The sequence below is a fragment of the Paramormyrops kingsleyae genome, chromosome 12 (assembly GCF_048594095.1).
Source record: "Paramormyrops kingsleyae isolate MSU_618 chromosome 12, PKINGS_0.4, whole genome shotgun sequence".
Classification (NCBI taxonomy): Eukaryota; Metazoa; Chordata; class Actinopteri; order Osteoglossiformes; family Mormyridae; genus Paramormyrops; species Paramormyrops kingsleyae.
Window position 1 is genome coordinate 26766025 of NC_132808.1, and position 27364 is coordinate 26793388.

Genomic DNA, 27364 nt, shown 5'->3' on the forward strand with positions numbered 1-27364 from the left:
TATCAAAGATCAAAAGACAGCAATCCAATCGGGGTGGCCGTTACACATGGCCTTTCCTGGGATGAGTAGAGCAGCATGCTCGGCGAGCACCCGTGCAGCCCAGAATGCACACCCTCATAGCCCAGAACGCTCACCCTCATAGCCCAGAACGCTCACCCTCATAGCCCAGAACGCTCACCCTCATAGCCCAGAACGCTCACCCTCATAGCCCAGAACGCACACCCTCATAGCCCAGAACGCACAGCCTCATAGCCCAGAACGCACACCCTCATAGCCCAGAACGCACAGCCTCATAGCCCAGAACGCACACCCTCATAGCCCAGAACGCTCACCCTACCAAATCTACCGGTGAGGAACAGGCCGGCCCCACCACTATAAACACAGACCTGCCCCCCTCACCGTGACTGCTTCATCAGCAAAGCTTTCGTTTATGTCGTGTTAATTAGGTCCCTGTGGCTGAAGCAGGCTCATCCCAAGGAGGTTTTTCCCATACAGACATCAGTTACACTAACATGCCTACAGCAGCGGCATCAAGTTGAGCCGCAGACGAGCCATAATTAATGCCAGTGAATTATTAACGTGCTCCCCCACCCCCCCACGTCACGGGGCTCCCCCGCGGCCGGCCCACCTTCTCATTAGCGCGGCTGAGGTCGGAGGTCAGTGCGGCCGCCTGCTCCTGCAAGGCGGTGTTCAGTTCGGCCCAGGAGAAGCTGGGCAGCTGGGGGTCTGGCTGGGGCAGGAGCACACGGCCCACGAGCAGCCGCTGGTACAGGCCGTGCAGGGAGGTCAGCTTGTCCTGGGGGGCACAGACACACAGACACACAGACACGCAGACACACAGACACACAGACACACAGACAGAGACAGAGCGAGGCTGTGAGGGGGAGGCCGGGCTATGAATAGTGCACACACACACACACACACACATGCAACAAGACACACACGCGCACACACATGTACATGCAGACACACATAGACACAAACACACACACACACACACACACACACATGCAACAAGACACACATGCGCACACACATGTACATGCAGACACACATAGACATAAACACACACACACACACACACATGCAACAAGACACACACGCGCACACACATGTACATGCAGACACACAGACATAAACACACACACACACACACATGCAACAAGACACACACGCGCACACACATGTACATGCAGACACACAGACACAAACACACACACACACACACATGCAACAAGACACACATGCGCACACACATGTACATGCAGACACACATAGACACAAACACACACACACACACACAGGAAGACACCTCTGTAGACACACACATACAAACACACAGACACAAATAGACGAACAAACATACAGATAGACACAGACAAAGACAGACACACACACACACACACACACACACACATTGGTACACAGACACACACATGGCCGCAGTCACACTGATACGGTAAGCCGCCCCTCCCCACTCTCCCCACCCCACGGGACACTGGACGTCCCGGAAGCTCCTGTAAATGGTTATAAACAAACGTTTATAATCACCACACATACCAAAGTGCTGCAATATTATTAATTCAGTTAATCACGTTTATTCTACTTGCGTAAATAACCATTTATCCAGCCGCTAACAGCTTCACAGTGGGAAGGAGGGACAGCGAAACGTCGCTGAGAGATGCTCAAAGATCCAGGCACTTGTCTCTCCAAACTCCGCATCAGACTTTCAGATAGTTTTCTGAATTCAATAACTAGTACATTACTGATGAATGCGTTACTGCGGCTCCTTCGTGAAAATAACAGAATTACTCACTTTTCACTGTATTAGTTTACTTGGGAATAAATAAATTGAATAAATATCAGCATGCAAACCACTGAAGTGAATCAACTAACTGTTTTTTTGGATTTAAGCTATAAGCCACCCTGGAGATTTTTAATTAGCTGATCTTTGCATATTTAAGATCCTGTACATACACAATTGAATAAAACATTTATCTAAAGGGCATAATTCCTAAAATAGAGCTGAAGACTCGCTTTGTGACCTTCCTGCCCTGGAGGGCACCTGAAGAGCACCCTGTTCCACAGGAGATGGTCAAAATTTCCCAGCAAGCTCAGGGGCGACAGGAGAGCAACAGACAGAGGAACACAGTGCTGAGCCAGCCCAAATCCAGCAGGAACACTGCGTGGAACTGACCTGAATGCAGCAGGAAAACTGCGTGGAACTGACCCGAATCCAGCAGGAAAACTGCGTGGAACTGACCTGAATGCAGCAGGAAAACTGCGTGGAACTGACCCGAATCCAGCAGGAACACTGTGTGGAACTGACCCGAATTCAGCAGGAAAACTGCGTGGAACTGACCCGAATGCAGCAGGAAAACTGCGTGGAACTGACCCGAATCCAGCAGGAAAACTGCGTGGAACTGACCAGAATGCAGCAGGAAAACTGCGTGGAACTGACCCGAATCCAGCAGGAACACTGCGTGGAACTGACCCGAATCCAGCAGGAACACTGCGTGGAACTGACCCGAATCCAGCAGCAACACTGCGTGGAACTGGCCCGAATGCAGTAGGAACACTGCGTGGAACTGGCCCGAATGCAGTAGGAACACTGCGTGGAACTGACCCGAATCCAGCAGGAACACTGCGTGGAACTGGCCCGAATGCAGTAGGAACACCATGCAGAAACTAAAGCTGTGGGCTTGTGAAACCCAGGCTGCATTTCAGAAAGTGCTGTGTCCCATGTTGAACCAATACGACATGCGATTGAGACGCCCAAAAATAATTACCCAAAAATGTAAAAAAATTAGTCCAAATTTTATCGTCGGAGACTGGACAGGGGGTTGGGTCCAGAGGAGGCTCCAACAGACCAGAGGAGAAGCCGCACTGCGGGGGTCCCACCTTGGGGGTCAGGCCTCCAACACTCTATTATTGTTTAGCGTCAAGTCAGAAGTACCGCCTGCAAAGGAATCCTTGGTGAGAGAAGAATCAGAAACCGGGACAGTAATCTGGACTGACGCCTAACTGGAGAGAAGCCCTTAAAAAAAAAGATCCACAAAAAAACAAAGCCATATGCTCCTGTTACAGCCAGGCGAAGGCCCATTCGGACCCATTCCCCACATCCCAGAAAGCTGTGCAGATCGGCAGCAGGACCCAGCAAAAGGGCTGAGAAATGAGCCTGCGTCTGAATCACAACGGGCCCGCGTCCTGGGGACGAGAATTTCCGGAAAGCCCCACAAGCACAGTCAGCTGAACATTGCCTTCCCAACACCAGTCAGGATCACTTTCTAAATTTACAGCCAATAGCTCAAAAACAGAATCATTTGAGGCCAAGAACAACAACAGGACACAGAGGAGATTACTGTCCTCTTCAGTCTCACAGGCATTAAGAAATTCTGCAGCTTAAATAACCTTGACAGAAGTTATAGTGCTCAGAAACTGCTGTGAGCAGCTGTCACAGGTAGCTGTTTATGCTGCAGCTCCCCACTTTAACACTGACCACTATCTGTAAAGCCCAGACAGGTCCCCTTCAGTTTATGCTGAATGAAGCCTGCCTTAACACCAAAATGCTACATGTATAAAGCCTAGACAGGTCCCCTTCAGTTTATGCTGAATGAAGCCTGCCTTAACACCAAAATGCTACATGTGTAAAGCCTAGACAGGTCCCCTTCAGTTTATGCTGAATGAAGCCTGCCTTAACACCAAAATGCTACATGTGTAAAGCCTAGACAGGTCCCCTTCAGTTTATGCTGAATGAAGCCTGCCTTAACACCAAAATGCTACATGTGTAAACCACAGAGAGATCCCCTTCCGTTTATCCTGAATAAAGCCTGCCTTAACACCAAAATGCTGTATGTGTAAAGCCCAGACATGTCCCCTTCGGTTTATGCTGAACGCTCCCCACCTTAACATCAAAATGCTACATATAAAAAAACCCGAGCAAGTTCCCTTCAGTTTATGCTGAACGCTCCCCACCTTAACACCAAAACACTATCCATAAAAACCCCAGACAGGTCCAGTTCGGTTTATGCTGAACACTCCCCGCCTTAACAGCAAAATGCCATCTGTAATAAACCCAGAGAGGTCCCCTTTGGTTTATGCTGAACGTTGTCTACCTTACATCAGTCCCCTTTTACAGGCGATGTCTGGCAAGCCTCCATCATGTCTCAGCTGTTTCCTGTGTTTTACCCGGCAGGAAGCCACATTAATTCATCGCATTCACATCAAACCTCATTTTCTCAGTGTCACCTGGGGCCAAAAGCCGTCTTTTAAAAAGATCGGCAGAATGTCACCTGTCTGCAAGGTGAAGGTGGGGTGACTGGGGGGGGGGAGGATATTTTGGTTGCCTCCCGTTTTCACAGCTGCACCGCAGGCGAGACAGAGCTGCTCCCCGCAGCTGGGAGTGAGTGCTTCAGAGTAAGGAGGGGGCAATATTTCCGCCTATGCTGCACTCAAAGACACGCTGACTTCATTACAGACCTCCTACCAACCAGCTACATCACAATCACCGTGGCAACACCATCTGCAATGCCTCTGATGTCAGCCACACCCAGAACCCTCAGTCCTGTGAGATACCTGCAGATCCTGCTGGTGAAGGAGAGTCAGCTCATGGAGCTCCTTCACAGCAGCAGCCGAGCGCTCCTGCTCCAGCTCGCAGCGGCGACGAGAACTTAGCAGCTCTTCCTGGGCCCTGTCCACCAGGGCGGCGCTGTCCACGCAGCGGGTACGCAGCAGAGACAGCTCCTCGAGGGCCTGTGCCAGGCTGGTGTGGGAATCCTGCAGGTAAACACAGGAATGAGAAACAAGCCGCCCCCCCTGTGAGCCCTGGGCCAGAGTCTGGGCGTGAGACTGGGAAAGGATTTAAACAGAATTTAAAATATATCAAATTGTGCTATACATCTCCTATAGCTACGCTACGCTGAACCAGACCCAAAGACCACCAGAACCACCAGCAGAAAGTCAGCAATGCGACAGAGGAGCAGGAAGAGTTATGGGAAACAATTCTAACTGATACCATGCACTCCAGAGTAAACTGGGGGTTATTGTGCTGGGTCTGACCTACTGGCATCGTCTGCACTGACGCTTCCAGGGTTCCTTACTCCGGCAGTAATGTTCGATAAAGCGTGATGACCACACACCTCCATACTCACATCGAACACGGACATGCTTCAGAGGAATCGTTACTCCAGCAGTAATGTCCGATAAAGCGTGATGACCACACACCTCCGCATTCACATCGAACACGGACATGCTTCAGAGGAATCGTTACTCCAGCAGTAATGTCCGATAAAGCGTGATGACCACACACCTCCGCACTCACATCGAACACGGACATGCTTCAGAGGAATCGTTACTCCAGCAGTAATGTCCGATAAAGCGTGATGACCACACACCTCCGCATTCACATCGAACACGGACATGCTTCAGGGGAATCGTTACTCCGGCAGTAATGTTAGGTAAGGCTTGATGACCACATACCTCCGCACACGGACATGCTTCAGGGGAATCGTTACTCTAGCAGTAACGTTCGGTAAAGCGTGATGACCACATACCTCCGCACACGGACATGCTTCAGGGGAATCGTTACTCCGGCAGTAATGTTAGGTAAGTCTTGATGACCACATAACTCCGCACACGGACATGCTTCAGGGGAATCGTTACTCCGGCAGTAATGTTAGGTAAGGCTTGATGACCACATACCTCCGCACACGGACATGCTTCAGGGGAATCGTTACTCTGGCAGTAACGTTCGGTAAAGCGTGATGACCACATACCTCCGCACACGGACATGCTTCAGGGGAATCGTTACTCTAGCAGTAACGTTCGGTAAAGCGTGATGACCACACACCTCCGCACACGGACATGCTTCAGGGGAATCGTTACTCTAGCAGTAACGTTCGGTAAAGCGTGATGACCACACACCTCCGCACACGGACATGCTTCAGGGGAATCGTTACTCTAGCAGTAACGTTCGGTAAAGCGTGATGACCACATACCTCCGCACACGGACATGCTTCAGGGGAATCGTTACTCTAGCAGTAACGTTCGGTAAAGCGTGATGACCACATACCTCCGCACACGGACATGCTTCAGGGGAATCGTTACTCTAGCAGTAACGTTCGGTAAAGCGTGATGACCACACACCTCCGCACACGGACATGCTTCAGGGGAATCGTTACTCTAGCAGTAACGTTCGGTAAAGCGTGATGACCACATACCTCCGCACACGGACATGCTTCAGGGGAATCGTTACTCTAGCAGTAACGTTCGGTAAAGCGTGATGACCACACACCTCCGCACACGGACATGCTTCAGGGGAATCGTTACTCTAGCAGTAACGTTCGGTAAAGCGTGATGACCACATACCTCCGCACACGGACATGCTTCAGGGGAATCGTTACTCTAGCAGTAACGTTCGGTAAAGCGTGATGACCACATACCTCCGCACACGGACATGCTTCAGGGGAATCGTTACTCTAGCAGTAACGTTCGGTAAAGCGTGATGACCACATACCTCCGCACACGGACATGCTTCAGGGGAATCGTTACTCTAGCAGTAATGTTCGGTAAAGCGTGATGACCACATACCTCCGCACACGGACATGCTTCAGGGGAATCGTTACTCTAGCAGTAACGTTCGGTAAAGCGTGATGACCACACACCTCCATGCTTTTCCTGTAGGCAGAGGCTCTGTCTTCGAGGCCCTTGATCTCCTCAGTTGCTTTTTCATTTAAACGACGCAGATCCAGCACCTGCTCAGAGATGAGAAGCGGATCATGCTCCAGAGCACTCCAGATTTCTGTACATCAGTTACAAGACATGCTTCACAGAGATTAGACTGCTATCAAATCAAACTGCAAACACCACACATTAATGTAAAACTGCCATACGACAGACTTCATCATCAGATCATTTCATCTCTCTTTCCAAACATTTTACTAAAATATAAATAATAATAAAATGAAATATTTCAGCAAAACTATAATAAGTGCTACTCCTTAAACCAAACACTTTGCACAAATATCTTTTAAACAAATTTCTTTATACGATAAATATTTACACATACCCAAGGAGGGACAAATATTTGGGATATTTCACCCCAGTAAGGTACTGGTAAATGCAGGCGAGAGCCAGATTAAGGTCACATGACAGGTCCGGAGCAGCCCACCCCCCACATAGGTCGCCCAGTCATGGTGCAGCCTTGGGGAGGGGGGGGGGTCACGGTCGAAGCTTCGGCCGCTCATTATTTATCCCGCCTGACAGTCCATTCCTCTTCCTGTCAGGGGTCCGTGCCCACGTCCCCCGCTTCACACTGCTAATGCCCCCCCCCCCCACCACCCACCTTGGGCCTTCAGAGGCATAATTATGTCCCTCAGTTAGCTGAAGCCGGCTGAATTGCCCCCAACTGCCCCTAGAGGGCAGGATGGGGCCCTTTCATTAAAAAGCAGCCAGCAGAGGCAGGCTGACGCAGAGCAGAGGTGCTGCTGAGACAATGACCATCAGGGGGCAGGAGGAGCGGTTCGGAGCAGGGAGGGAGGAGGCTGAGGAGCAGCCGAGAGGAGCTCCATCAGCCGAATGACTAATGACGCCGACAGCGGAGGCCGCGGGTGTGAGAACGAAGTCGTAATGCGGGAGTAAACAACACGAGGCTGTTAGCAGGATTTGCCAGCCGCACCCAAGACCGGATTACGCACAATAAGAAAGGAGAGCAGATAGTGACTATAAACCGACACAAAAGTGGTGAGGAAGTAATAAGCGTTTCTCTCCTTTCACACGGCCTTTGATGGATAATTCAGCATCGCTGGTCTTGCAGTGGGGTGAATCTCCTCTGAATTCGATGTGCAGTACAAAGCCAGAAGCATCACTCACTGTTTACCCACTGCTGAGGTGCTGTACGAAGGCAGAGCGCCGGCTCTGGGAGGCGTGACGGCAGTGCTCCTCTCTGCCCGAGCCTCCTTTAAGCCATAGAAACAACCTTCAGCTCACGACCCTGAACATGAGCATGGGGCCGGCGCTCGGAATCCAGACCCCCCCCCTCCCAAGATTAGGGCACAGAGGGGCCCCCGCTACAGGACTTCCTTACTGTATTTAATGAGCCCCCTTACGTAGACACTCTGCGCCCTCCAGGCACAAGCTCAACATCTCCCCTACCTCACTGGTCATCTTCTCCACCGAGTCCTCGTAATGGTGCACCATTTCCTTCAGACTCTCCACCAGCTCAGAGGGACTCTGGGTCGTGTCAGCAGCCACAGCACCTGCGAGGGAGTGGGGTTGGGCCACATCTGAATTCAAACCCTTCTTAGTTAATTCAGTGTGGGATTCGAACACACAAGCAGAGCGACTGGCAGTTGGTCCTGAGGGAAACACATGGGAGAGACAGTGGCGGGTCTCACGGGTATAGCGGGCGGTACGCCGGGGGGGTCTCAGGGGTATGGCGGGCGGCATGGCGGCGGGTCTCACGGGTATAGCGGGCGGTACGCCGGGGGGGTCTCACAGATATGACGGTATGCTAGCGGGTCTTACGGGTATGGCGGGTGGTATGCCAAAGGGTCTCACGGGTATGGCGGGCGGTATGCCAACTGGTCTCACGGGTATGGTGGGCGGTATGCCAACTGGTCTCACAGGTATGGCGGGCGGTATGCCAACGGGTCTCACGGGTATGGCGGGCGGTATGCCAACGGGTCTCACGGGTATGGCGGGCGGTACGCCGGCAGGTCATGTGAGTATGACAGACAGTATGCCAGTATACTGGTAGCTGCCCACACATGCGCACACACACACACACACACACACACACACACACACACACACACACACACACACACACACAGAAACGGCATAGATACACAGACACAACACATAGTTTAAAAAAAAACAGACACACAAGGATACAGAGGTTTTTTCGACAGTCAGCAATTCACCTCAGCCGTGTTTGTCTGGACTATGGGAAGAAACCAGAGAACAGACACGGTCAGAGCATGTGTGCAGCAGAAGGGAAGAGACCAGCTCAGATCCAGACCTGCAGCTACAGACATCACTAAATGAGAACAGAGAGCTGCAGCAGAAGGGGAGAGACAGGCTCGGATTCAGGCCTGCAGCTCCAGACATCAGCAAACGAGAACAGACAGGTGTGGGCGTAAGAGCACACAAAGGAGCAGCGGTGAGACAGAGAAAGTTCTGGAAATCCACCACCGATATCAGAATCTCAGCAGATGAGGAAGAGGAGGAGATGCTCTGCTTGTGTCACTTGTCATCACAAATGCCACCTAAGTGGCCTGAACGGCGGCGTCTTACAGTGCCCCCCCGGTGAGTAATCACCTCCTCACCTCCTTAAAAAGTTAAGGAGCTGATTTCATCCTTCCGTTCAGCAGGATCTCCGCCGATCCCCCCGCTCCCTCTAATACCCCAATCGCACACGGGACTCCCTTTGATCACACTCCCCATTAAGGTCTAACATCAGTTCCTCCCGATAACGGCCCCTGTGCTTTGCTTAAGACACCCTTCAGTAATGAAATAAATAAGTCAAATGAGCCCTCTTAAACGAGGGCCCCGTTCCAGCTCTCTGGCCCCGCCATCTTTCAAGTCTCCGCGCCGCACGGCGAGGCCGTAAGCCCCAGATTTTGTTCTCCCATCTCGCCTCAATCCGGTGTGCTGGAAACCAAAAAGGCCACTAATCTAGGTGTTCAGGCCTGCCATCGCCTAATCCCCGCTCTTCCTGCTAAAGTCCATGCAGAGGTTGCAAAAAGGTAAAAATGGCTCGTTAAGGCTGGGTCGCAGAGTTACTGGTTCCCGGATAGCGAGGGTGAGCGCGCCTCCCACCCCCCAGCCCCACGGCCCCCCGGCCCCAAGCTCCGGCGGCCCGAGCCGAGGGGAGCAATGGCAGCTTTGGTGGGATTACAGATGCTGCCCCCTCACTCCCCCCCTCCGTTATCATAAGACCCTTTGAAGTCTTTGTCTAAGAGGCCCAGCAGAACCATATAATCCAGCGATTATCTGAAAGAGAGAATTAGCTTCCGGAGGGAAACGCTAAACCCACGCAGAACATCACGCACACATGGCCCGTACTGTGGCAGACCGTCAGAACATCACGCACACATGGGGCCCATACAGTGGCAGACCGTCAGAACATCACGCACACATGGGGCCCGTACCGGGGCAGACCAACAGAACATCACACACACATGGGGCCCGTACCGGGGAAGACCGTCAGAACATCACGCACACATGGGGCCCGTACCGGGGCAGACCAACAGAACATCACGCACACATGGGGCCCGTACCGGAGCAGACCGTCAGAACATCACGCACACATGGGGCCCGTACCGGGGCAGACCGTCAGAACATCACACACACATGGGGCCCGTACCGGGGCAGACCAACAGAACATCACACACACATGGGGCCCGTACCGGGGCAGACCAACAGAACATCACGCACAGCACAATCCTACAAACAGGTGCCCTGCAGGCTTCACACGTCCGGACCCTTTCCTATGGCAGCGAAGCTGGGAGAAACGCTCTGCATGACCCTGATGGAACAGCTAACCTCCAAGACGCTGAAGGTCGCCCCAGAATTTGGCTGCCCTCCCTAAAACATCTGCTCCCTCCTCCGCACGGCAGTGTGGCCAGCAGGCTCAGCACGGGAGCCCTTTCCCTGTCCTGGCGCACTGACCCTGCCATTTATAAATCAACCCAGCACTTGGGCAACAGCGCCTCCCAGCTGTGCTGGCCTGGTGACCCACCGCAGTGAGGACCGCCTCCATCCCGTCATCAGATCACAGCCTGTTGGGGAGGGGGGAGGCAGTATTCCCACAAAGCAGCAGCTCTTGCATCGCTGACAGAAGCATCTGTCATCCCTCCCACCCAACCCGGCCCGGCCTCACCCCACCCCCGGAGGCTCACCTGCCGCCTGTGGCCTCGCCGCTGCCTCTCGGTGCAGGATCTGCCGCAGATCTCGCAAGAAACTCTCGCTGAGTTCCTGTGCCGCGGCCTGCTGCCTCTTGGCCTTCAGGGGGAGAGAGCAAGCACAAATCAGTAGGACGGCTGGTGGGTGGAGCCCCTGCTGTTATGCGCACCAGCCAGCAGGGGGCAGCACTGCATGGCACTGTCTCCATAACACAGGCAACACAAACAACTTCACATAAAAAAAAACACAACTGTAATTCAAACACACATAACACTCATAAAGGTTTCCCTTATAATGCAAATTTCTCTCGCAGTATTACAATGCAGGTTTCCCTCGCAGTATTACAATGCAAGTTTCCCTCGCATTATTATAAGGCAGGTTTCCCTCGCAGTATTATAAGGCAGGTTTCTCTCGCAGTATTACAATGCAGGTTTCCCTCGCAGTATTACAATGCAGGTTTCCCTCGCATTATTATAAGGCAGGTTTCCCTCGCAGTATTATAAGGCAGGTTTCCCTCGCCGTATTATAATGCAGGTTTCCCTCGCAGTATTACAATGCAGGTTTCCCTCGCAGTATTACAATGCAGGTTTCCCTCGCATTATTATAAGGCAGGTTTCCCTCGCAGTATTATAAGGCAGGTTTCCCTCGCAGTATTACAATGCAGGTTTCCCTCGCAGTATTACAATGCAGGTTTCCCTCGCAGTATTACAATGCAGGTTTCCCTCGCAGTAATACAATGCAGGTTTCCCTCGCAGTAATACAATGCAGGTTTCCCTCACAGTATTACAATGCAGGTTTCCCTCAAGGTATTACAAACTGCTCTTCCTGCTAAAGTCCATGCAGAGGCTGGAAAAAGGTAAAAATGGAACAAAACACACACAACACACAATGGAGGAGACAGATTCTAGCAGCCTGTTTCAGAAATCCTTTACACACGCTATGGGGAACCCAGAAGATCTACATGCAAGTTCTCTGCATCCTTGGAGTCTCCATCCAGGGAGAAGACATAGGCTGAGATCTGGCTCTTACAGCTGCCCTCCTCTCTCTGTATGCTCCCCCCTTCGCCCCGCATTTGAGACCAGCCACAAAGGTGGTGATAGAGCATTTCTGTTTGGGCTACACCAGCACAACCTGAAAAGGAGTGGGACAAGGGGCGAGGCTTCAAGGGGCCAGAAGGCATACCTACAGAATCCTGAGGAGAATAGGAAAGGGGGCAGGGATAGACAGCATGGAACACAAGATCCATATAACCCCAAAAAGAAGCGGGAAAGGGGGTGGGGCTTTGAGGGGCTAGAGGCGAGAAATACCACCCCCAAATAACCCCAACAAGGAGCGGGAGCGGGGGCAGGGCTTCTAGGAGCCAAATGACATGAAACACCACCCCCAAATAACCCCGACAAGGAGCGGGAGAGGGGGCGGGGCCTCAAGGGGCCAGAGGGCATGAAACACCACCCCCAAATAACCCCGTCAAGGAGCGAGAAAGGGGGCGGGGCCTCGAGGGGCCAGAGGGCATGAAACACCACCCCCAAATAACCCCAACAAGGAGCGGGAGAGGGGGCAGGGCTTCAAGGAGCCAAATGACATGAAACACCACCCCCAAATAACCCCGACAAGGAGCGGGAGAGGGGGCGGGGCCTCAAGGGGCCAGAGGGCATGAAACACCACCCCCAAATAGCCCCGGCAAGGAGCGAGAAAGGGGGCGGGGCCTCGAGGGGCCAAATGGCATGAAACACCACCCCCAAATAACTACGACAAGGAGCGAGAAAGGGGGCGGGGCCTCGAGGGGCCAGAGGGCATGAAACACCACCCCCAAATAACCCCGACAAGGAGCAGGAGAAGGGGCGGGGCTTTGCGGGGCCAGAAGGTGTGAGAGATAGCGCCCTTCCAAGAATGTGTCAGCCATCCCGCTGAAGCCTGAATATCAGGCCAGGGAGCCGGAGGTCAAACGTGCAGTTTGTTTGCGGGGGCTTCAGTCACTGGTGATTGATACTGCTGCCCGCCTGGCAAACTGTCAACAGGACCCCCCCCCCCTTCACACGTAACACTGTGACCCTCACACTCACAGATCATATAAACCGAACCCACCGCAGATCGTCCACAGAATATTTAGACAGTCGGTACACTTTTAAAAGTACATGTAAACATGTTAGTCTGACTGAAATCATACTAGATCGAACTTCTCGAAACCGGACTAAGACACCCAGATAATGTGACTGGGAGTCGATTTACTCCTGCATGTAAATGTTCAATCAGACTCAGTCTGGCCTAGGCACTCTGCACATGCTCCAGTCTCTCCCCCACCCCCCCCAGAAGACGGTACACAGAAGCAGCACAGAGTATAGCAGAGGTAGCGTTGTTGCCGCACTCCAGCACCATACGGCGATGTCGTCTGCCTTCGGATAACATCATAGTTACAAGGAATAGTGCGCATCTCATTTGTAATTTTTTTTTTTTTTAAAGTTTACAACATACGAAATGTACAGCACTGTAAAGTACGGTGCTTCAAGGTGTTGGTTTTCCACTGGCGTAAAAACTGCAACCTGCCCGAATGACATCACAACGTGTGGAGGGGTATTTTGCACTGAATTCGAACAATGGCTGCAGTATATTACAGGACTGGACGATGTGCAATATTAATACCAACATTGCATGTAATGCACATCCAATTCTTACTAGATTAAGATCAGGCTTTTTCTTACTTTCAATTTGGTAAGGATATTACAGCGCAGGGTGTTTAAGTGTCGCATTTGCATGAAAGCTGCATGTGTTTTCCGAGAGAATCATAATCATTTTCATCCTTGGCATTTAAATCACTCCTAGACTGGTTTGTGAGAAATTTATGTTAAACTCCTTTTTGTTGTTTCATAAATACCACAATATTTATTATAACAAAATCACATTAAAATATTTGGAAAAAAATCCAATACCATGCTGTCATAGTATATTATACAAAATACCTTAATTCTTGTTATGCTATGCTATCCTGATCTTGTAGTATCTGTTTTTCAGACTAGATCACAATTAAAGCTTGTGTCACTTCAATTGTCCATGCATCCATTATTATTATTTGTATTAATTTTTTTACGTCTGTGACGGAATGGGTCAACTGAAAAAATCCCAGTACTAACAAACTGAAATAAGCCATATCACCGCATATGGTAGCAGAGTCAGACATACTTCGGTCAATAAACCGATTCCCCTCCTGTGCATGTATACTGGGCCGAGGACAGCAGTCCAATTAAATGGCGTAGTCGTGCTATAACTGTACCTTGACTTAGCTGTGCATGTAAACGTATTGTGGGAACATGAATCAGCCCAGGCAGATTCCTGTGATAGAGAGAGGCATACATGGAGAGTGAGACAAACAAAGAGGCAGAGAGTGAGACAGAAAGAGACACAGAGAGAGAAAGAGAGAGAGACAGACCTAGAGAGACAGATGTAGAGAGACATAGAAAAGTCTGTTTTCTGTCTGTTCTCTTTTCTGGTACATTCCAGCGCGACTTCTGCTTGAACGTGTTCCTCTATTTCTGTGTCCCGTCAGCCAGCCAGCTCAACACCACGCACCGCCATCCCGCCCACCACGATTCTCGTCAGCAATACGCGTCCATATCTCGATGATCTCCCACAGAGACAGCCCCGCATGCCAGCAGAGAGACGAGCCCAGTCTCCCGGGCCGGCGCCGTGCCAAGGTCTGGTCCGCTCCGGTGAAGGGCGGCCTCGCCACGCTGGGACGTCCTTTTGGAGGCTCTAGGATTTTTTCCTGGCACTATTCCAAGGACAAGGTCATGCCTCGCAAGTCAGACATGAGTCTTCCTGCTCGTGAGGAATTCATTGACACATGCTCGAGCTCCAGGACCCTGACCCGGGGCCCGGCGTACTGACATGGGAATACCAAGCTCGCCCTTCATCGGAGCCTACGAGGACAACATACACGCTCATCGCAGGAAATAACGACAGCAGCACAGCACAGAGATACTCACAGCTCCTCTCACTTCCTCTCATATCTGATTACAAAAATGAAAAACATGATCAGTCAGATCAATCAGCAAAATACGGCACGGTCCCATTAAATGCCAACACCGCTGAACACGGCATCAAAAATGCTAACATACCTGCGTTGAACAAGGTGACATTAAAAACTAGCACATTAAAATATCATTGCCAAACACAGTGCCATTAAATGCTAACATGCTGGTGAATCGTCACTGAACACTATGCCATAAAATGCTAACATGCTGGTGAATCGTCACTGAACACTATGCCATAAAATGCTACCATGCTAATGCATTGCTGCTGAACATGGTGCCATTAAACGCTAACATACGAATGTATCGTTGCTTAACACAGTGCCATAAAATGTTAATATGATACTGTATCTTTGCTGGGCATGGTGCCATAAAGGTTAACATGTTAACGTATTGCCGCTGAACACAGTACCATAAAATATTTACATGCTAATGTATCATCATCTAACACAGTGCCAGAAAATGCTAACATGCTAAAGTATTGTCGCTGAACACGGTGTCATAAAATGCTAAGATAAAGGATTGTCGCTGAACACAATGCCATTAAATGCTAACACGGTAACGTATCACTGTAGAACACAGTGCCATTAAATGCTAACATGCTAATGAATCACTGCAGAACACAGTGCCATAAAATGTTAATATGCTAACGTATCACCGATGAACAAAGTACCAACAAATGCTAACATATCACTGCAGAACACAGTACCATGAAATGTTAACATGCTAACGCATCACCGCTGAACACAGTGCCATAAAATGGTAACATATCACCGCAGAACACAGTACCATAAAATGTTAACATGCTAATGCATCACCACTGAAGGCCCAGATTCTGCACGCACCTCCTGAAGCTTCTGCTCCGCTCCATCTCGCAGCCTTTCGCAGTCTTCCAGCCGTCTATCCATCTCCTCCAAGGCCCTTGACATCTCCTCCATGGTCCGGCCCTTCTCCTCCATGGCCCTTGACATCTCCTCCATGGTCCGGCCCTTCTCCTCCAAGGCCCTTGACATCTCCTCCATGGTCCGGCCCTTCTCCTCCATGGCCTTATGCTTCTCCTCAAGCTCAGACTTGATGGAGAGATAGTCCTTCTCCAACCTTTGTAAAGTAAAGGTGACGTTTGCGCATATTCACTTACTTCCACTTGGGGGCGTTGTGCTCATTAAAGTGGAGGCTCTAAAAAAACGCCGCCTTACTGTGTGAGCATGTACTGCGCATCCCTGGCTTTGTTCTGTTCCTGCTCATTGGCCACCTCCACGTCAGAGAGCTGCTGCTTCATCAGCTCCAGGCTGGAGAGCGCCCCCTCCTGGCCTTTCCTTGTCGCCTCCAGCGTGGCCTCCAATTCCCGGAAACGCTCCTACAGGAAACATGCTGAGGCTGACACGCTCTGGTAGGTCAGTAAATCTCTTGGCGTAAACAGCTGATTACTCACGATGTAAGGCTGGGCTACTCACAAGGGCTCACTAGGTGTAGGCCGGTCACAATTATTACATAATCGCTTGGTTGCGATTATTTGAGCTGATCGTGATTATTCTGCATAAGCGCTATAATCGTCTTTATACATCTGTATAAAAACAGCTAGATGAGACAGAACTGTCATATTTCTATCACTATTTCCGCGTCATTTTCTACCATGCAGTATTTGACTGGCGGTCGCTTAATGACATCATCTCGTTGCGCTTCTGAAGCAATCCGTACCGCCTGATTTGTACCTCATACGTCTGCGCATGCTCATTCGCAGCATCACACTTCATGGCAGATTTTATGACGGTGCCCAATTTGTGCCAGTTCATTTCACAGACTGCTTGTGAGTGATCTCCACCAGCCCAGAATGGGATATTCAGCCCAATATTCTAATTTTGGATTCTTTGTTTTTCCTTTCTGTTAAATAAAAGTTCTGTGTAGTGCCTGCAGTTGGGTTTGAGTGCATATTTATGGGTCACTTTAGGTACCCAAGTCATGGGAGAGGGGGAGACAAATTGATGCTCCTATACCCCTAACAGCTGCCACTATTAGTCAGTAGATTATGCCAATAGGACAAAGAACTAGGGAAATGTACTTATTTTGTCCATTTTTGTCTGATCCCACAGGTTTGAATTGATATAAATATGGCTGAAACAAACATAAAATACGCTAAACTTCATATTTCAGTTTAGAGTGTACCAAAATACACCACGTATACCAAAGTACACCACATATACCAAAGTACAATGTCGCTGGACAGCGGCAATTTAAACCGATGGGAATATAAACTAACATTGCAGATATGGGATATTTAGGCAATAGTGTTGATTCAAAACTGGAAACAGACGACCGGAGTAAACTATTAAAATGACAAGCAAAGAAAATCGATCGTTTGTTAAGTCAACAGAATCATTAACACTAGGTATCTGCATCATGTTTCACAAAGCCGGATTTCTTGCTTAGCCGGATTACTAAAGTCAAACCAGCGTTGCCCAGGATGAACGGATTGGGCGGTGCAGACGTGTCAGACAGAATCAGGGAGGTGGTACAGATCAGATAGAGTGACAACACCAACTGTTAGGTGAACTTCCTATTTGTTATTCATGTTATATACGCCCTGTATCATTTTTGTTTACAAAGCTTAAAAGACAAACAAAAATGTGATTTTTATGTATATATTCGTTTTCACCAGTAATTCATATTATTAAATGTTATATCACTAACATCAAACTTGCTCTACCAAAAGCAGCAAAGACAAAACACAGGGATGTGAACGATAAGGTGGCGTGTACCTCCAGCTGCCTGCGGAGGGCGCCCTCGCGTCCCGCGGCACTCTGCAGCTTTTTGGCCTGTCTCCTGCGCTGCTGCCTCTCTTCGTCTCGCTCTCTCTGGATCTCCTCCACCTTCCTGCGCAGCTCCAGCAGGGCTCCTTCCCGATCCTGCCACGTCAGACAGCCGCACGGTGAAAACCACTGACGCTGATCACTCATCGGTCTTTTTCGGGGCATTTGATAATAGTGCATTACGAATGAAAATGCATAGATGCCCACTAGGTGGCACCATAACTGAAACAGCAAGAGTCATACAGAAAATGTAGCTATATCCTCCTGAGACCCAAGGAAAAAAAGTGTCCTTCAATTTTAGGTTTTTTGTCTTTGGAGGAAATAAGACATCTTACAATTTAGATTTTTTCAAATTTATTTTTATTTCTAATTTCACAGCATGTCCGCTTTAATGTACAACAGGAATAAATATGTTTCCTTACATCAATGAAAAGATAGATGCAAAAACAAAATGTCCACTACAATGGACATAAATGAATGGGTGGGGTCTCAGGAGGTTAAATGAACACACACAATACACTATATGGACCAAAATATTGGGACACAGCTCTTAATCAATGAATTCAGGTGTTTCATTCAGACCCAGTGTCCCAGGTGTATAAAATCAATCACCAAGCCATGCAGCCAGGTTTACAAACAATTCTTCCCTGCTACATATTTCATGGTCAACTGTAAGTGCTACTAATGCAGTGGGAATGTCGAGGGACAACAGGAACTCAGCCACAAAGTGACAGACCAAAACTAAAGTAACAGAGCAGGGAGTTCGGTGTGGAAGAACTTGGCCCACACAGAACCATGACCTCAACCCCATCGAACACCTTTGGGGATAAACTAGAACAGAGATTGCGAGCCAGACCTCCACGTCCACCATCAGTGCCTGAGCTCACAGACACCTGTTTAATCTGCAGCAGCAGTGCAGATTAAACAGGGATACAAGCAAGGGCTCCTCCCCCTAAGCACAGGGGACTCGTCATACCTCGGTTGGTCACCTGTCCCCCCGAGCTGGATGCCTGAGCCAGCCAATCAGAATGGTAGCATGAAGGCTTTCACAGGAAAATTCATTTGTCCACAGTAAAATCACCTACACCCCTTACTGAGACAGCTGCACTGGGCTCTGCTGGACAGCAGGTGGCGCTCTCCTGACACCAGGTGTGTAGATACTCCCCACGGTACCTGCAGCAGAGCCTTCAGGCGCCTAGTCTCCGCGCCCAGCAGCTCGTTCCCCGCACCAGCGCTCAGCAGCAGCCGTTCTCTCTGGTCCAGCTCCGTCTGCAGGCTCCGTCGGTCCTCCTCGCGGGCCTGCTGTGCGATGGCCAGGGCCCGCTGCAGGTCCGAAGCCCGCTGCTGCAGCTCGGCGCTCCGCACTGCGGGGATGCAGCCACACGCTGTCACCACCAGGAGGACTCGCCTTTACCGTTAAGCAGCTAATGCGCCAACATCAAATATGGATCCACTGGACTGGTAAATTACAGCGGCATGTTTTACAACAGCTTTAGCATGACCCAGGCTCACATCAGGTGTAACGGCGCCCCCTGCTGCCCAGCCCTGTATGCTGAGGACTCGCCTTGGAGCTGGCTGTGTTTCCGGCCGAGGCTGGCCGCCCTCTCCTCGGCCGTGTTCCTCTCCGCCGCGGCCTCCTTGCAAAGCACGGCCTTTTCGTACTCCAGGTTCTGCCGCTGGGCCTCTCCTCTCTCCACGACGGCCCTCAGTTTGGCCAGCTGCTCTTCATACCTGGAAACCTGGGAAAGCAGCTCAAAGCTCTCAGAACATCTCACCCAGCAGCGGGACTGGAGACGACTTTATTACATGCTTCTCTTCTATTCACGTTTTCTAAATCGCAGTTAGATTCCAAAATACAGGACAAATGCTTACTTACTGCATAACAAGCTAACATTTTAATTAGGGTCAGCTATCCCTGAGGCTCTGCGGAACAGGAGGGGAAGCCGGGGCTCAGGGAAAAGGAGGAGGATGAAGTACAGGGTCCTCCTAAATGCACGACGGAGGCCCCCACACACACCAAGAGGCTGCGTCTACAGGCCCCTGTGACGTCTACAATGCGCAACCCCAGATACGCATGAAATCGTGAACCACTTAAAACACAGGTGTCAGACTCCAGTCCCGAAGGGCCGGAGCCCTGCACATTTTTGGGTTTCCCCTCATTTAACACACCTGATTCAACTCCTTGTGCTAATTACCACACAGCTGTTGAGCTGAATCATTTGTGGTGGAACAGGGAAAGAACTAAGCTACACAGGGCCCCCCCCCAGGTCACAGCACCTCCTCGTTGAACTTGATGCAGAATTCCAGCTTTTCCTTCTCTAGCTGGTTAAGCTTCCGTTGCAGGTCGGCAGACGCACTAAATTGGTCGCTCTCCAAGCTCCGGGGGTTCTGAAGTTGACTTTGAAGGTAAATGACCTCTTTCAACCTGCCGACATCCGAAATAACAGATCAAAAACAACAAAAGTCTGAAAGCTAAAAACAGCCCAGCAGACTCTCTGGGTTAAGGTGCAGACAGGCCGGCTGTGCCGAACATGCCGTGCTCGTGCCATGCTCAGCTCTGCACCTGCTGATCTCATCCTCCGCCGGCCTGGGGAAGCGCGCCTTCTCCCTCCCATGGTCCTTACGGGGCTTTTCCCTGGGCTTAGGGACAGTTCTGTCACTGTGGCCGGGCCCCACCCGCCTCGTCTGCTCATCAGGCATGGTCAGGCCTAGAAACGCCTGAAAAGTCAGCGTTCATCCTCAGTCAGGTCATTTTGCACCCCCAAAGCTTCACCTTGTTCGTGCAATATAGTTTTTTTGTTACATTGCATAATCTTTTATTGCTATTTTATCGCTCCTCTTGAACTGTCCTTTTCCTGCTATGACAACTGTGGCATTAATAAAGGTTATCTTATCTTAAGCCTCTGTAGTGGTGTAAGGTCTTCGTACTTTGTCCATTTGCCATTCATTTATCTTTCCTTTTCGCCTACGCCCTGCGGACCTTTAATACTTCGCAATTGTATATGCAACAAATCTGTCAAACTACCTCAACCGCTATACAGATTAGAGAATGATTTAGATCAACGACTCTGGATTAAATTGCGATGAAATAATCTGTATGTTTCATTCAATTCACATTTGTTTACAAAACACTGAAAACATTTGAGTAAATTGGCCAAGTAATGAAATCTCTGCTTAAGAGGGGAAAAGCCCCGTTGTTTACAGGTTACAGAGCTGCTCACATAGATCGATTCTTTCTCATTATCCGCATTTGCACAGTCACAGTCACAGTCACACAATTAACTTCGATAAAATAAAGTTTCCGACCCCAAACTTACGCTGCCCCGATTCGCATTTTAAATCTCTTGTTTTGGGTTTGGTAACATGGTAACTTCCGTTGGCGTTTCCGTGGGTCTGATTGGTCGACGTAATCGTGACGCTTTGAAAGACCCAATCAAAGCCAGCGATGCCTAAGGAATCGGAGCTTATGTGTCTTTCTCACGTGCGATGTACATTAAGTTGCATTGCTTTGAATGCAATTCATGCAACACTTATTAGAAAGCTTTTATTAGAAAGCTGCTCATTCTGCCTTTATGGAACTGAACGCGACAGCGTCTGCCGCTTGACTGGCTGGTTCTCAGTGTTCACGTGAAAGCGCAGTGAAATATGACCTGAAATGGCGTGTAGTCACCACCAGAGGGAGCCAGGCGTCCATTCTAATACTGGCTCTCTCCCTGACCGGGCACCTTAAAATTCAACCTTCATCTGAAACGCTTACTGTAGTCTAAAGTAGGAATGTGAAGGAGCAGCTCAGTCTTCATCCCTTACTGCTGCTCTTTAGCTGGGCAGCTGACCAGGCATGGATAATTATGTAAATGAAGTGTTATGATGATAAACACTAACAGAAGGTGAACTGAAAGTGTGACAAACTGTGAAAGCTTGAGAAAATTCTCAGTTAAAACACATACATAAATGTTTCAGCAAACCTAATAAACCTTATGTGTTCTCACAAAGCTAATTCCTTTGATGAAGTTAAGACTTCATCTCCTACTTACTTCAAGGCCCAGCAGCCTACTAGCTAACAGAACAGATCTGTGCTGACAGCCTGCGTTGGAGCCCCATTGTGGTTGTGCCCATAGCCATGGACCCCTGAGACCCTGAATAGTACAAGTGAATACAGAAAATGGGTGGATGGGCCTGATATTTGCCAACATGAAAGGGCACCACACACTGCCCTGCTAAGGCATTTTGATAGCATTCGACATGGTGGTAGTTACTGGTGGCATGTGGTCATTTCTAACGCAAATGCTGATCCATCCCAGCTCCAGCCTGACAGTGATCCTGGTGATGTCATCACATCACCACCCTTAATTTTCCATTTCCATCTTTGATGCTGATGAGCCGTCAGTTTTAAGTCGGTGATATCTGGTGAAGCTTTTAGGCGACGTGAATCCAGTTTGTCGAAAGTGGGAGTTGGGAGGAGATTGTGGTTTTATTTTAAGGGGATGAGGTGACCATAAAGATGCAGAGGCTTTATCGAAGTTTCCCGGACAGATCCTGTGTACTTCGTGTTAAGGCCGCATTATGGGCTGTTTTGGTGATATGAGTATTTTGTTCCGGGGCATTCTTAGGAGCAAGACTTATTTCCCTACCTTGAAAACAAAGATGAATATGGAAGAGCAAACAACCGGAAGAGCTTCACAAAGCCCTGAGGCACACTGGAAAAAAAACCTGCAGCTGGGATGAACAGATGGACAGTGAGGTGATATTGAATCTGTCAGTCGCGCCATTTGTTCTGTGGAAGTGGCTTTGTTTGCAGCCACTCAAGTGATGCTGTCAGTCACCTAATAAGCAATGTGCTCGTTTTTAAGACCATGATTTATTAACGCATGTTTCTGTCATGCTTTGAGTTTGAGGCTGCGAAGGCCGCAGAAAGTGGCCTTGCCCATCGTAACGAGAATGGCGGTGATGCTGGTTAGACTGAAGGCAGGATAGGAGCAGCAGGACTGGCCAGTGTTGGTTTTCCCTCTGAATAGCTGAATAATGAACACAAGAGAGAGCCATTATTTCACAGGGTTCTTATACCATGGGGGGGGGGGGGACACACAGGTTATCTTACTTTGGTGTCAAAGGATATGAGTGAGTAAAGTCAGGGGGGTGTTTGGATATGAGTGAGTAAAGTCAGGGGGGTGTTTGGATATGAGTGAGTAAAGTCACGGGGGTGTTTGGATATGAGTGAGTAAAGTCACGGGGGTGTTTGGATATGAGTGAGTAAAGTCACGGGGGTGTTTGGATATGAGTGAGTAAAGTCACGGGGGTGTTTGGATATGAGTGAGTAAAGTCACGGGGGTGTTTGGATATGAGTGAGTAAAGTCAGGGGGATGTTTGGATATGAGTGAGTAAAGTCACGGGGGTGTTTGGATATGAGTGAGTAAAGTCACGGGGGTGTTTGGATATGAGTGAGTAAAGTCACGGGGGTGTTTGGATATGAGTGAGTAAAGTCACGGGGGTGATTGGATATGAGTGAGTAAAGTCACGGGGGTGTTTGGATATGAGTGAGTAAAGTCACGGGGGTGTTTGGATATGAGTGAGTAAAGTCACGGGGGTGTTTGGATATGAGTGAGTAAAGTCACGGGGGTGTTTGGATATGAGTGAGTAAAGTCACGGGGGTGTTTGGATATGAGTGAGTAAAGTCACGGGGGTGTTTGGATATGAGTGAGTAAAGTCAGGGGGATGTTTGGATATGAGTGAGTAAAGTCACGGGGGTGTTTGGATATGAGTGAGTAAAGTCAGGGGGGTGTTTGGATATGAGTGAGTAAAGTCACGGGGGTGTTTGGCTCAGAGGGCTGAGCCTCTCCACCTGCGACTGGCAGCTTACCCGGTTGAGCCCGGCCTCGGCAGAATAGCTGCATGTCCATAGTGAGTGAGGCTGTTAACCCCCAGCTCCCTGGGCATCGCTGTGGGGGGGGCTGCCCTTCACTGCCAAGCTCGCTCTCCTACATGTGCGTCATGGAGAGCAAGATGGGGAAGGTGATAGTTTCCCCTCTGGGATCAATAAAGTGTGATTATTATTATTATTGTTATTATTATTATTATTATTAAAAGTAGTGAGTCAGAGTTTCAGGGCCCTGAATATCATCACTCTGAAGCAGAAACACAGAGATTTATCTGTCGGTTATTTTGTCTCTCTTGGTAATGGCTGTGAGTAGCTGATACTGAGAAGGCCTTCATTTCTAGTTCTGTGTTTTGCACCCAATTATCTCCATGTCTGTACACTGGAGGAGCTGCATGGGTGAATGGATGTGTTGGGTCCTAGACAAAAAACCGGCGTGGAAGTGTGAAACACGCCAGTACAGCTCTATACAGAGTTTGACTGTGTCCTTTGGGAGAGATCCCCCCCCCCCGACCCCGCCTGGCCCGTCAGAACCAGATCTGTGCTTCTTCCCGATGGCCTCTGTCCCTCACGGAGCTGCAGGAGATGGTCTGATCCCCATGCTTCTGGTTCGGTCACGTAGGAGCAGCTCTCAGAGGCAGAGGTGGGAGGTCCATGGGCAGGGTGGGGGGGGGGAGGGCACCTCAGCTCTGCATCAGGGCCGTGTATGTACACATGTCGCAGAGCTCGCAGTGCCACAGAGCACTGGGGTGACATGCACCGTGTTATGGCGACAGATCCAATACCTACGTCATTCCAATAAACGGTACGAGCAAAAAAATGGACGCGTGCAAAGCCGTAAAATTCAACAAAACCTTTTATCTATAGATGTAAATAAAATCCAATTGACAATATTTCCTAAACAAAAAAAGACCAAAGGATTCACCGGCTTTATTAGCACGGTCAAGAAATTGTTTTGCTCCGCAATGGCTAATTCTTTTCCTTCCTTCCACTTACGTCTCTTCTTAAAAAACAAATCAATACTGCACGCGATACCGTACAAAAAGGGCCATACCAAATGATCAATATAGGGGTCAACATTTAAACTTAAATGTTAACTGAGTTACTATAACAAAATCTAAGAATGACATATTCACCCCTAAGAATACAAAATAAAATAAATATCAAATTTTAAGTCATTGCATGCAATTAGCAGCTATGGCTCTAACACACGGTAATGCTGGTTAACACTGAGCCGGCCTGTGTTTCGCGGCCCAGGCTAACGGTCATCAGGATACAAGGTTTGTTATATTTCACTGCTTCACTCATCTCCTCTCTGGCGCCACAGAGTTAGCGTAGAGAGAACCGCAGGATTGCGACCTTCGGCACAGAATTCCTTTAGGTTGTACTGCTGTTTGCCAAAAGCATGATTTTTAACCTGCGGGAGTTTTTCTGGAATGTCACAGTGTGCAAGTAGTGGGAACAGACAGTGCTGAGGCCGACGATCACCTGCAGAGGACAACATGCACCCGCCTGCCAGTTCACTGAGGTCTCTGGGAAGAGGCTGACAGGGAGAGGAAGTGCGTGTCTGGGTGAGTGGAAGGTGGAGGTGAAGAGAGGAAGGCAGAGACGTCAGAGGGAAGATGGAGGTGAAGAGAGGAAGAAGGCAGAGATGTCAGGGGAAAGGTGGAGGTGAAGAGAGGAAGGCAGAGACGTCATAGGGAAGGTGGAAGAGGGGTGAGTGTTGGGGGGTCTGGAGGGTCGCAGTGTCGCCGCTCTGAGGCAGAGACAGGGCAAATCGCTCTGTCATTTAGTCTGTTTCTCCAAGCGATGATTTCTGATTGCTTAATATGAGTTTGGCATTTTTACATTATTTGAAATTTCATTCTATGAAGTCAGAAGATATGATCATTTTATTTTTTGCTGGCTTAAATTGAAGTGTACAGTACCAGTCAAGAGTCTGGACACCGACTGAAAAACATCTGAACAAGATAAGGACCCTGAGCACAGCTTAAGGTTACGTAAGTGTTGTACTATCTTGTGACTCAGCACATCTGCCCCCGCAATCGACCAAACTAAGTGCTACAGAGCTGGTCTGGGATCAGTTGGATTGAAAGGTTAGGGCAGGGCAACCAGCGTGAGGCCTGAACTCTTCTCTTAGTCATTGCAATACTTAATATGTATTACTTCATTGTCTTGAGGCCTTTTACTATAAGGTGAGTAACATGGAAATGGAGACTTCAAGCAGCAGGTGTGTCCAGACTGATACTGTATTAGTCAGAGTTTGCTGGAAGTATAATGTGGATGAAGCATGTTTATGGTGTCTGTAGTCCGGAAGCTTCTTTGTACAGCTTATCATCCCCCCCCCCCCCCATTAGGAGGTGCTGTTCAGCTGCAATCTGCTCATCAGAGGAATGAAGGGCAGCTGCAGGGACACATGAGCGGCCCGTGAGCTTTGGCCGTGTGTCTTTGGCTCTGGGACACGTTAACGTTGACCCGACGTGGTGAAGCTGGAGGCGTCCCGAGGCCAACGCGGTGATGGGCCCCCGGAGGGCCTTCTGGGCGGGCCCTCCCGTGCGTGACCGTCCGCGGTGCCCTGGGGACGCAGAAGGCCGCCGTTCTGCTGTGTCGCGTCAGAAACACGCCCCGGCTGCTGAGCCCTGCCACCAGGCGCGCAGACAGCCAGTCACGCTGCCCTTTGCTGCTATTGCTGCGGGCCGTGATGCACCTTGTGGCCCTGGGCCAGTTAGTGTTCCACACGTTATAGGCTAATGCCTCACAGTTGCCTAGTAACAGAAATACCGTACTCTTTGTAATATAAACCCCTGCAGAAAAGACCCGGAGTGTTCAGACCCGTCTAGTGGTGACACTGGACCTCTGTTTACTGTGACTGGAAACAACACACTGCTTGATTAGACTTTTAGATGAGAGGAACTAGGTTTTCTGCATGTGTATCGTGGATGGTGTCCACGTGTAGAGAAGGCAGGGCTCTTTCTACTGGGGCGGGGGGGGGGGGGGGGGGCTTCCTGTTCAAGCAGGGAGGTGTCTCACGAATGTGTACATTTTTTTTTTTTTAAATGTCACAGCACTGTGCTATAGCCTTGTGTATTTTAGTCCCGATCTTCTTGCAAAAACTAAAACCTCGAGCCCCAGGTAAACTGGACTCAGGCCCTGACCTTTCTGATAGCTATAAACGCCCTGTGTAGTATTCAGATTTTAGACAGTGTCTCCAGTTTTAAGAAGTTCACTATATGTTTTTTTAAATCAGTTTTTGCCTGAATGAAGTAGCAATTTCTGTATAAATGTGGTACTTCTATTGTCTTGGGTTATGTTGCAATATTATCATCCATCAGATCCTGATTAAAATGTGACTGGTGGTCATCTGCCTTCAAAGATGTCAGTTGTGGTTCCGTGATGAATGTGGGGAGAGACCACACCGTGTAACAGGGCTGGGTTATCTATCATTTTTAAATCATTCTGGGAGATATAATTTATTGTCATGCTGTGTTTGACGGAGGCGGGACTTGCTACCGAACCCATGGCACGCAACCCTCTTAGCGGACTGGACCCTGTAGCGTTTGTACGAACCGAGTCAACCACAGAGTACAGAAACCTGCGTCACGTGTTCACCTAAAGCATGCATCCGACGGAGCCCTGAGTGCCGAGAAGCACTATGTGGGTGTTCATTGTGTGGAAGGAAAGAAAAAAACAGACTGTCGGGAAGGGAAAAACAAATATTACATGGTGTACAGCCTGCTGATAAGCAATCGGGCAGA

The 27364-nt window shown here is 49.5% G+C and overlaps 1 protein-coding gene across 10 annotated transcripts in view; it reads right to left on the minus strand.

The window, feature by feature from the left end:
* Window positions 1-21127, minus strand: part of LOC111852099 (coiled-coil domain-containing protein 171) — a 54631-nt gene extending 33504 nt beyond the window's left edge. For 7 of the 10 annotated variants that reach the window (XR_011981838.1, XR_011981837.1, XM_072697818.1 and 4 more), the window contains exons 1-13: window positions 21055-21127; window positions 20301-20455; window positions 20015-20162; window positions 19302-19476; window positions 18911-19101; window positions 17687-17833; window positions 16127-16287; window positions 15776-16028; window positions 10902-11004; window positions 8152-8255; window positions 6663-6752; window positions 4576-4776; window positions 629-796 (exon numbers count right to left, since the gene is read on the minus strand). Coding sequence is in view for 8 of the 10 variants with exons in the window: in XM_072697818.1 (XP_072553919.1) it covers window positions 629-796; window positions 4576-4776; window positions 6663-6752; window positions 8152-8255; window positions 10902-11004; window positions 15776-16028; window positions 16127-16287; window positions 17687-17833; window positions 18911-19101; window positions 19302-19476; window positions 20015-20162; window positions 20301-20437 (1878 nt within the window). In the remaining 2 variants the exon portion in view is untranslated. Of the gene's footprint in view, window positions 1-628; window positions 797-4575; window positions 4777-6662; window positions 6753-8151; window positions 8256-10901; window positions 11005-15775; window positions 16029-16126; window positions 16288-17686; window positions 17834-18910; window positions 19102-19301; window positions 19477-20014; window positions 20163-20300; window positions 20456-20958 lie in introns of all 10 variants that reach the window. The other 3 variants (XM_072697817.1, XM_072697816.1, XM_072697815.1) reach the window with 3 other exon arrangements.
* Window positions 21128-27364: the final 6237 nt, after the last annotated feature.